This window comes from Plasmodium knowlesi, assembly GCF_000006355.2.
Source record: "Plasmodium knowlesi strain H genome assembly, chromosome: 14".
Classification (NCBI taxonomy): domain Eukaryota; phylum Apicomplexa; class Aconoidasida; order Haemosporida; family Plasmodiidae; genus Plasmodium; species Plasmodium knowlesi.
Genome location: NC_011915.2, coordinates 3,054,972 through 3,067,194, shown reverse-complemented (window position 1 = coordinate 3,067,194; position 12,223 = coordinate 3,054,972). Strand labels below are relative to the sequence as shown.

The following is a 12,223-nucleotide window of genomic DNA, read 5'->3' as shown; positions in this document are numbered from 1 at the left end:
TGAGGGCTCCTTTTTCCTTACCTGGGTCTTGTGTGTATGGAAATGACATAGAGATGTATACACACTCACAGACACTCTTCTCCATATATGGAGCGAACACCAGGGCCTATACCCAGAATAAAACGTGTGTAGTTCCATTCGTAAGTGGTACATTCCTATGAACGATTTGGCGAATAGTTACGAGTTTCAGGCTGATGTTTTTTCAAATCAGTTAAGCCATTGCAGAGTTCTGTATTCTTTTGATTTTTCCTGTACACACTGGAATGTACCTTCTTCCCTTTCTTCCTGTTCCTATTCGTCCTCATTTGATGGGAGCCCCCTTTGCAAACATTTCGTAAAGAGGTGTCCCCCCCAGGGCTCGGCGAAAAAAAAAAAAAAAAAAAAAAAAAAAAAAAAAAAAAAGATATAACAATGGAAAACGCGCAAAGGCAATAAAAAAAAAGAACAATTGGCACACATTACCAATAAGCTTTCACACAAAATTGTTGCAAAAAAAAAAAAAAAATGAGCATAAAAAAATAGAGGAAACAAGTGTTGGAAAAAAAAAAAAAAAAAATGGTGATGAAATTTGTGTTGAATAGGGGGTTTATGCATTTTTGAGTAGTGCTGTTCACAAATATGATGTCGCCCCCCTCCCCCAAAAATGGGCCCAAAAAATTGGCAAAAAAAGGAAGAAAGGAAGAAAGGAAAAAAGAGATCCAACGGGCGTAGAAAATATATTTTTACTCGCGCTTTATTCCTATATACCTTCTTTCTTTTTTCTTCTTTTTCGTGCTGCCCTTTACACTTTCGGACCTGTTGTAAGCAACATTTGGGAGGGAACCTTCCAAAACAGCACCCTCCTCATGAACTTCTTCCTCCTCTATCCGTAATACAACACAGACGAAACGCACTTCTCAGGGTGCAAAGCGTCTCGTCTGTGTGAACGGATGAAGAGTTGATTTTACGCCTCACGGATGGTTAGCCAAAATCCGTACAACATTTTATGGCTGTTCCATTTTTCCGTGCATGAATAAAACCGCCTTATCCGTAGCGCAGCAGGTGTCCACACGGACCGGTGGACAAATGTCACGTGCAAGTAGTGGATAACTGCATACGTAGGGACATTGATCCAAGGTGTTATGCCCTCATTCCATTTCCACCCTGTCGGCTAAGCAGACCAAAACGAAACAAATTGTTATGGCAAAAACATACATTAGCACACTACATACAAATTAAAAATTTCTTCCTTTTTTCTCTTGTTCCTTGGCTCGTTAAAATTTTTCCGTATTAAGTCAACGCCGCTTTACCACTTTCACACGGTTTCCATTTGGGCTGCTCAGTTTAAGTATACGCACCAGGTAGCCGTAGTGATGTTCATACCTTTTGGGCATACACGCACTCCATGAGGGGAATATTCTTGCACGTGGAGAAACCCCACTGCACTTTTGGCGACCCGTTCCACACGGCCACCTACAAAAAACGCCAAAACTACTCCCGCGCAAAACAGAAAACGCACGATACGCCTCCCTGGTATATCAAAAATAAATGCGCAACAGTTCGGTATTTTGCCTTTCCTTTTCAAACTCATAAGTACATACAGATATTTGGAATTTTTTTTATTTTTATTTTTCCTTTCTTCATTTTTAATTAATAAATTTGGCTTTTTTTTTTTTTTTTTTTTTTTTTTTATGAGTTACGATTTTCCATATGAAGGCGAACGCGTACACGTTCTCCCAGGGAAGTACGTAAATACGTGTTGCGGATTCTGCGCATTCACGCACGGGTTTGTGGAGCGTTTTTGCAGCTCCTGTTTGTTATGTTAATTTGTAACACCCTCCCAGCACTCCACTTCGAAGCACGCAGAGCAACCATAACATCACGATTCATTCGTGAAACCAAGAACGTAGGGGAACGTAGGGGAACGTAGCGGTACGTGGCGGGACGCAGCAGAACGTAGCGCATACGAACTGTCGGAGGGGACGCCACTTAAAAGTACCCGCCAATTCAACTGCCAATTTTAACAGCCCATATAGAAACGAATGAGGAACCCCATGTAAATTTCGCCTGATCCCCATTTTCCGCCAGTAATCATTGGCATCCCCTCCCCCCCTCCAGTTCCTCCTTGTGACTACAACCCATCAACGGAAACATTTCCAAAAATGGAGGAAATAGATCTCCTCTTCAATTATCAAGTGTGCCTTTTGAATGAGTTCAAGGAAGATGACGTTGCGAATAACTTTCCAAAGGTTAAGCAATCCTACGAAGGAATACTGCTATCGATCTTGGAGGAAGTGAAAAGTTATCAAGCGGATTTATGCATCAGACGGAAGGATCAAAATGGAAGTGAAGGTGTGCCGACAGGGAAACCACAAGACCACTCCGTTGATGAAAATGCTCATGAAGAAATTATCGACATACCTGAAACGCACACACATGGATCAAGCAAAGGAGTTCGGAAGAGAAAACGAAATGCGAAATCAGAAGAACCATCGAAGAAGGAAAGCCTAAGCGGAGACGAAAAGGACAACGCAAGTGAAAAACGAGATGGTGGCAACAACGAAGGTAACGCAGATGTTAGTGAGAACATCGATAACTGCGATGTCACCAAGGGGAAGAAGAAGCATAAGGACGATTCTCACCTCTGTAGGGACAGTCCACCACCTGCCCAAGTGACAATGAAGTCGACAGATACACACACCCATGGAGGGAGAGAAAATGAATTTATAAAAGTGGAAGAAGATTTTAAATTCCTAACTGCAGAAGACCTGCAATTTAAAATCCCCTTAAAGGAACAGTGTGATTTAAAAGGAATATTCAGCAATTTTCTGGACGAAATTAAAGATAAAAATTACTTCAACGTGTATAGACAAATGTACGTAGAATCTTTTAGGAGGAATCAGGGGAAAATACAAGACCACTCGATCCTCCTTTCCAGTGGAATCTACCATGGAGGAAACTTCACAAATAATAACTTCCAACATCAAACATCTCTTCCAACTAAACAGGGAGGAGTAGTTGAGCTTGTAAATTTCTACGTTGAAAAGGTGAAGAGCAATTTGTGTATATTTTACTTCGACCTCTTCTTGTGCGTCCTAAAAGGTACCGTGACGGTGGATTGTGCAGTCAATTTTATTTCTCAAGATTTGGCTGCTGTTCACCGGGATACCTTTGGGAAGTTATTGGAGGTGGTCACCACGGGGGATAATAAAAACGGAGTGATGATTAACAAGTCAGAGAAATGCGAGGAAAACCAACTACTCGAAGAGAATTTGGCGGGACATGTGAAAGAACTTATCCTCAACAGCCTCCACTATCTGATCGAGGTCGTTGAACAGATGAAAGAGCACAAATGCGCAAACTATGCCAAGTACAAGGATATCATCTCCAAATGCCTCATGCTACTGCAGGCCAAAAAGATTATAACATACAAAGAAGCCACCACATATATAGAGTGTAGGAATTTCGATAAGCTCACCATCTTCAACAAAGAACTGTACAAACTGGTTACAAAAATGAGAACCAAAAATATGTACAGCATATGGGTTTACAATTTATTAAGGGAAAATGTAAATGGCTACTCAAAAATTATTTTCCTCCTGGAAACCTTCTTTTCCACCCATAGGAGAGACTGTTCATCGGGTGAATCTGCTAGTAATAAACAAAGAGACAAGTTAAGGAAAAAAAAAATTATTTCGGAACTTTCCTTAAAATATAAACTTCGCGGCAGGAGGATTATTGAAAAAACGAAAGAGGAGGGTAGAGGACAAATTATCCAGAGTAGTGATCTAAAACTGAAGGGGAAGAGTCCACCTTCCGCAGACCACAGTGAGGGGCACTCGCCTGGTGATGTTTCCCGCTCAACGTTGTGCACTCCTGAAGCGGAAGAGCCTCCCACTCAAGCTGAACCAGAAGCGAATGCCGAGCAGTTTACTCATGGAGAACTGCCCCCCTGTGAGGAACACATCACCTTCCCAAAAGCAAAAAAAGAACTCACCCAGAGGAAACACACCTTGAGAAAAAGCATAAGAAGGTCATGGCAAAGACACCTGAACTGTTACTACTGTACAGACTTGATCAAATTAAAAAATAAAATTTTTACCATCGCGGGGCTTCACAACTTGTGCCCACGCAGGGTACTCTCCATACTCATTTTCTTCTATGAACAGTATGTGGATAGCCCGAAACAATTACTACCTCTTTTCTTCCTATACACAAAGGAAACCATCACAGATATTATTCTCCTTGAGTTGAAAATAAAGAATAATTACATCAAGGAGGAGGAACAGAAGGAATTACAAAAATTAAAATATCTCCATCGAAGTGAAGAAGACATGGGAAGAAGCAATTCAGACTCGAGCAGATTCCTAGATCATTTTTTTTTGAATAAAAAAAATTTCTTCACTCCAAACTACTTCAAGATGTGTTCCATTTTAATTCTAAATGACCTACTCAATTTTAACACCTTCTATGAGCACATACTCCCAAATGATGAGCTCTTGAAAACTGCATTTGAAGAGCTCTATAGAAAGCTCTGTGTAGATTATGAGAAACCCACTTCCGAGAGGTTGACTCCTTTTTTTATCCCTCACCTACCCATGGATATAAGCGAGCTGCACCTTCTGTACAATAAAGTGCGCAAGTACAATCAGAAAATAAGAACTTCTGATCGGTCTTCTACCCGACATGGAAATCCCATGGATCATAGTTACAGTAACAGCTCCGGAAATAATAACCAACCCTCTGGTGGTTCCCTGCAGAAGGGCAATTCGCACTCAAATGAAAATATGGGGGAGGTTGTCACTTCACATGGTGGGAGCAATTGCAGCTCTAACATCATCACGGATGGAGCGATCCTCAAAGGGGGAAAGAACTCCAAAGGTGGAACTTCATCAAACACAACGAACACGTTTACCACTCCTGACATATCCCGGAGCAGCCTGTCAAAAATCTTCGAAGAAGGGAAGCCAGAAAATGTGCACGACCGCGTTGTGCACTATCTCCTGCATTACAAGAGTGTCGACATAAAAAAAAAAAACGAACAAATTGCCGATCTTCAGAATAAGGACCCAATTGAATTTTTCATTTTTGACATGATTCACAACAAATCCAATAGTGGAGAAAATTTCGTAAAAAATTACATCGACAGGGAAGTGCAACTGAGGAACGAAATGACAAACTCGAAGAATTTGTCCCACACCAATTCATATGACTACCTCTTCCTTGAGGATGATAATTATTTCTTTCTACTAGGTCGACTTTTTTTTATTAGAAATCCCAAGTTTCTATTTCTATCATCTCTGATAAATTTAAATGCATGGAGCTATGTCGCTACGTTACTGGAACATATGGCTAGCTACCAGTGCAATCCCTTCCTCAACTACTACGTCAGTTTGTCTATGTCAAGGCTCATTGGGCACTCAATAACATCATTCGAGAAGGCATATCTTAATAACGAATCTTTTAGGGAGACACAAACAACCAATGGATCAAAACAAAAATCTCGACCAGTGCCTAATATGCGCAAGACGACCAAGTTAAATGAAGTAGAACCTACCTCCCCTCAGGATGGCACCTCTGACAACGAGAGTGCTACTACTAAAAATGATCACAACGATGGACCCTGTTTCTTCTGCAAAATTCATCTCGACACCAAGAAGCTTTACAGCTACCAGTGCATCAAAGTTCTGAACCGGAACAAGACACACTTACAAAACCTGTTCAGAAATGAAAACAAAATTGAAAAGAAGAAAAAAAAAATGAAGCAAATTCTAAAAAGCGTTATTTATCGTGGCAGGGACAACACCAGGGGAAGGAATGTCAAGAGTGATGAGACCAACTTTGATAGTCACTCCCTTTACCAGAAAGAAAATGGAATTATGAAGAAGATAAGCAACTCAAATAAGTGCAATCGTTCATCGACCCTGTTTCGCCCTTTGAGGAAGCATCTCCTTCTATGCTCTACCGCCCCACCATCTGAGGATTCATCCGAGGCGGATTCGCTCGACTTTGCACCGAATGGGAAGAATGAAGGAGGGGTGCAGGACAACCAGGCGTTGGTTACCAAGGTGGATGCATCTGTTAAAATGGAACCGATGAGCAGTGCAGACCCAGCGACGAATTTCGATAACTTTCTTAACTTCTTCTCGTCCAATCGATCCAACAACTACATGAAGAAAATAAAAAACGTGGAGGATTTTTTCAACAGAACATTGCAGTATGTGAAATATCTGGGCTATTTTGGTTACCTTTACAAATCGCTGGTGAGGAGGCTACTACTAATAGTGAAGGCCTACGTGAGGAGGAAAGTGAATCGAGGGGAAGAGCTACATAGGAACTTTGATAAGCTATTTATTCGTTTTTTTTTCTTATGTCCAATAAATGAAGACGAAGAAGGAGGGGATATCGGAAGCAACGAAGGAAATGGTGTCGAGGGAACCCATCTGAATGAGGATATATGGAACGTACTACGACTCATCCCTGTGTCAAGGCGCTACAAACTCTACACCAAATTTTACAGCAAGGTGAAGAAGTACCACAAAGTTCTCTCCAAGCTGGCGATAGATGTGAAGCCAGACACGGATGACGCCAACGTAGAAGGAAATACAACCACATCTGCTCCTCTCTTGCCAAACGATAAGGCCGCTATTGTTCTCTCCAGTATAAACTTCGAGCTAGCCAAAAACAAATTGAGAAAAATTATCAAAAGAATTACATCAGATATACTGAAGGATAGATACAGCAACAAAGTGCAGAACATCCTAAAGGAGCTAACAGGGGTAATAAATAGAAACCCCTTCATTTCATCTGACGTTATTTTACAGCAATGTGAACTCTTCGATAACAATATGATTATAACCCTGTCCGAGTCGATTAAAGATATACACAGTTTTTCTAGTGATATATTTCTTTTTAAAATTGTGGAGAGACAACAAATGCTAAATGTAAGGAACTATCAATTAAGCAAACAATACAGTATGAATAGTTCAGATTTGTTTGACGACTCTGTTTTCAAACCGAAGAAATTAATCAACCTTTCGCTAGTCAGTGCCAAGTTTTTGTCTAAACATCCTTTTGTGGATTTCTATCCACTTATCATCTCCACCGTGAAGAGGCTATTTTCGGAGCTGCACATCTCGGAGCAACTTTTCCTTAGAAATAGGATGGAAAAACAGAAGGGCAACGAGGGGTTTATTTCCAGTTGCGCAGAAGGATATGTAAAAGATGAACCAAATGAAGGGAAACAACCATTGCAGTATAGTGAAGAATTCAAGGTAAGCATCCTAAGCGCAATGAATGTAAAGTACCCAGATGTTATGAGCGGATATATTTTTGATATAGACTACCTACAGAAGCTGATTGAGATTTACGGAGGGACAAGTGCATCCGTAGATGTACAGGAGCTGAATGAGGACCAACTAAATGCGCAGTGTGGACTCAAGGTACTGAAAAAAGAAATAATGATTCTGGAAGAAAATTTCAATTATAATATGAACAACGTAGAATATGAAAATATAGAAAAAGCTGAGATGGATGATGAGAAGCTACAAAGACATTGTATTGAAAATGCAACGAAGAATCTCTCCAACCCTAATGTTGTATACCTCTTCTTATGTACTTTGTCTAAATTGAAATACGAATACCTATTCGATAGTAATACCAATAACTTAAGAAACCTCTCCTCCTTGGTCGATAAAGTCGATGCAGTTCTCCTACAATTTATCAATTTCCTCCAAACCAACACAGAACCCTACCTCTATTTAACCTACATTCCAAGCATCACCTTAATTTTTTCCTACTTTAACATTTCGCAATCCTTCCATATCATAAGATTTGCCTTCCCTTTCTTCGATGAAAAGGGGACTACAAAGAAACAGCGCAGGTCATCTTCCCCTTTGGCACGCGGAAAAGGTACTCTTCCATGTGCAAGTGGTCCCTCTAATACAGATGATCCCCCCAATGTAGACGATCGTGCTAATGGAAACGACCCCGCTAACACAAACGATACGGATAATTGCAAGTCTAGCCAAGGGGAGCGACGCCCCCACTTGTATGATGATCCCACCTTCCACCACTCCAACGAGGAAAAGTGGAAACAAGCCATCATGCCAATAGTGCAGAGATACCTAAGCATAGAAAACCTCAACGGAATTAATATCGACTTTTATCTGACCTACTGGAGACTAAGCATCACAGATATCTACGTACCCCACAAACAATATCAAAAGGTGATAGAGAAGTATGATTCCTACATAAAGAAGCTAGAGAAGCATCATGAGGACAATAAAAAAAATGAAGACTACAAATGGATTCACAAGAAGTTGAAGAAGCTCCGTTCCAGAAGAGGAATCATCAACACGGAGTACCAGTATCACATTGCACACACAGAAAAAATAAAAAAACACTTATCACATGTAGTGGACCACTGGGTTAACCCACAACAAATTGACCTGACCACTTTCACAGCTTTTGTTAAATGTCTCATCGCCCCGAGAATATTAAACAATGAAAAGGATTCTCTCTTCTGTTCCAAATTCATACTCTTGTTATTAGAGTTCCGAACACCTCTTTTCAATTTCTGCCTCCTCACCTATGTATGCATTAAAATGCTCATGCCAATAATAAATGCCTGCACGGAGAAGGAAGCTCTAAATATTGGGCTCTTTTTTAATGAGTTGTTTTCCTACGTCTACCAGCTATGTCATGATCCAAAACATTTTAAACTCGTCTCAGAAGAAAACCCATGCTTTAGTAGCACACTGAACTTCGAGTCAAAAATTACTATCGAACATTCCTGCATCATTGGAAAGGTCGCCAAATGGGAGAAGCTCCTTGTTTCTCTTCTCTTCGAAAATGACAACTATCAGAAGTCATGGATTAATTCAAAATCGGTTGTCATCTTCCTATTTCGCGTTCTTCATTCCTTTCCCTACTCAAACAAAGTGAAGAATTCTATAAGGAAGTACCTACAGAATCTGCACTCCTTTGCGCAGAACCGTGGGTGGAAAGATATCGCTATCTCGGTCAACAGCTTGAAGACCATCATGGAGAGGAGCCGGTAAGTGTGACGTATATCGTCTAGTGTCTGTTAATGAGCATTAATTCCATGCACTGTACGTTCACCTTTCACCATTATCATCCCCCCCCACCTGCAGAAAAGCGGCTGAGAAGGAAAAAAAAGAGGAATCCGAGGGAAAAACCCAGGAAAGTAAAGGCAGCTCGTCCAAGACAAGCGGTAGGCGCCCCCCCCCCCTTATGCGCGATCAGCGAGATTAGCACGATTAGCGTGTTCGGCTTTATCATTCATACTTTCTCCTTAGCATATATCCTTCACTTTTTGCACCCTGTCCGTGCGTACATCCCCCTCTACACACTCGCCTGTGCACTAATTTACTACCTTCACGCAGCGCCCGCGATAAACCCAGAAGGAAACGTTACCATGAACCCCTTCAACACATCCAACCCAGTACACATGAACTCGAACACCAACTTCGTTCCCATGACGAAGAACATGTACAATACAAGTAAGGAATAAATGGGGATCCCTAGTTTCGTATAGCCGAATTGTTGCACCATGAATAGCTAGCTGAGCTGATTCGCTAGGTGATCTTCAAGAAGGTGCATTTGTAGAAAGTTACCCTTCTATACCGCTTTCTCTTTCAATTACGAAATTGAATAGCTATCACATCACTGCATCCGTTTCACCATCCCACGCAGACATGTACCCCGTTTTGCAACACTCCATGAGCATGCCTCCGAAGCCCTACATGAAGGACAACCCATTTAACAACAAAATTCCTTCATCACAGGATCCGAATAAGTACTTCATGAGAAATAGATTTCCATTTTTCTAACAATTTTGTTGATTAACAACTTACTCTACATAAGGATGACGCACTTTTATGCCTACTATATCGCTAGGCATTATGCGTGCTGTATTCAGTCCTCAGTCCGATGAATTGTTAATCACCTTCTGTGTGTGTAATTATGCGTTTGTGTGGAGAGCTGTACGGTTGCCCTTGCTGCGTGTGTACGCCTGTTTCTTAGCTTAGGGGTTGAAAGGAAAAAAAAAAAAATATATTTACGTGCTTGTGTATGCAGAACGAACAAAAGAATTTTTAATATTTTTTCTTTCTTTTTTTTTAATTGGTATAATAAATTATGAACAAATTGAATACGATATATGCCGAATAATTAAAAGGAGAAAATGTTACAGTAGACAACGTCGTGTTTATGTTCGAAAGCATATGCGCCTTATGCATGAGAGGGAAGCTCGGAATTGCGACATGTGGCAACTCAGGGGGTTCTGTTGATACAAGGGTGCTTCGAACAGGGGTCAACCGTTACTAGCGCTGCGCACATGCATACGCAAAATCCATACGTACGTAGGTGCGTTCATGCTTGTGCCCATTCGTACATGTGCACATATACATATGACGCCTTGTACACTTTCCTGTCCCCTCCGCAGCATCATGCCCCTGTCTTCAATTAACCCAAACAGCCTTAACATAAATAACGACATGAACAAACGAAGAGATATTTTCGGCGGCATGCAAAGCAATGCAAATTCCTATCCGCCCCCACATCCCTCCTCATTAGTTCATATGAATGACAAAAATATGATGAATAAAAATATGAGAATGGACAATCGCCCTATGCACAATGAGGGTATGAATTATACTATGCCCCAAAACTTTATGGGTACGCGTTCGTACATTCCTCCACCTATGCATGACATGTCCCAAAATCAGATTTTTCCAAATGTGCATCATGGTCATATGAAAACGAACAGAAATTCGAACACCTTCTCGCGAAGATAGGGGCCTCTTTGTTCCCACACAAAGGCCCATGTTAGGAGAACCATTTTTCTACATGTTTCGTTTTCTATATTAAGTTACCCATCTTTGAACATAATTTCAAGCTGCTTTTTAAGGCGCATTTTTTGTAAAACTTAGTTGCAAAGCGAACAGCGATTTTTTCTTAAATACGTGTGTGTTCTTTCCATTCGTTGGTATTTTTTTTTTTTTTTTTTTAACACTTTTACCTGTCTTGTTCATAAAAAAAAAAAAAAAAAAAAAACAGCCAAAGTATGAGAAAAAAAAAAAAACTCAAATGGTAAAAAAAAAAAAAAAATGAGGAAGAAAGGCCCTTTACAATTGGAAAATTCCCCAAGTGGAACACCTCCCCAAAGTGAAGTGTAACTGTTACGAAAGGGCACTATTGACAATTTTTCCATTTCGCAGTTCACTCCTCCTCACTATTTTGAAAAAAAAATTCACTCGTGCAAAAGCTAAATGATGCTTATTGAAAGGGGGGAAAATCCTCTTGTACGAAGTGGGAAAAAATTAAGCGACGTTAAGGTTAAGTGGGGTTAATTAAGACTTCACATTGTGTCACATCATTACACATGCAAAGCTGCGCAAAGAAAAGAACGAAAAGGCCACACCCTCTGGCATCCTCTTTGGCGACCCCTCTTCCGCCCCATTTGATTAAAATAAATACATCTTCCTCAGAAGGACATGTAAAAAAGGGGCGACTCAGTGGACACTTTGTTCACCACAAAAAGGGGAGGCCTGTTAAAGCAACTTACAAGTGCAAGGTGGGAGACAAACGGGATGCCAAACCGCATGCGAAATTGTTACGCACCACTTGCGCACTTTAGACGATTCGATTATTCACGACACATGGCCTTTCTGCGAAACGCGCAGAATTTAGCAGATCGACGTGGCAATTTATTCTGCACGAATTGGTATGTGTATATATTTTCACAACTCCTTACGCACCCATTTGTTTGCAAAAGAAGCACATGCACCTGTTTTGGGGGAAGGAGCATCCCACTTTCCACAGCGAAAATAAAAAAAAAATATATATAAAAAAAGTAAAATAATAATAAATAAACCTCCCCCCCCACGGACAAAATTGCTGCAGCGGAAGCCAACGATTGGGGCAAATGGTCTTACACGACATTTCGTGCACGAGCTTTTTTAATTCTGTGCTTGGTTTTATTTTATTTGCTTTATTTTCCGTTGCTTTTTGCTATTGCCCCCATCGATTCGATGAAATCCTTGGAGACATACTTCACTGCGGGAAAAAACAAAAAAGGTTTCCCCTTTTCTGATTTTTTTTTTTTTTTTCCCATTTCCGATAAAAAAAAATGTCGAAACGGCATCATTTTGCCAAAAAAAAAAAAAAAAAAAAAAAAAAAAAATTACACTAAACAGATATATCGCTCCCAACCACACAG

At 40.5% G+C, this 12,223-nt stretch overlaps 1 protein-coding gene across 1 annotated transcript; it reads left to right on the top strand.

Moving 5' to 3' along the window:
- Window positions 1-2,141: 2,141 nt before the first annotated feature.
- PKNH_1469500 (uncharacterized protein) lies at window positions 2,142-10,799 on the top strand (the record flags this gene model as incomplete). Its single annotated transcript, XM_002262534.1, has 5 exons — window positions 2,142-9,037; window positions 9,135-9,214; window positions 9,387-9,503; window positions 9,697-9,799; window positions 10,448-10,799. 5 exons carry the CDS (start codon window positions 2,142-2,144, stop codon window positions 10,797-10,799), a joined length of 7,548 nt encoding a protein of 2,515 aa, XP_002262570.1.
- Window positions 10,800-12,223: the final 1,424 nt, after the last annotated feature.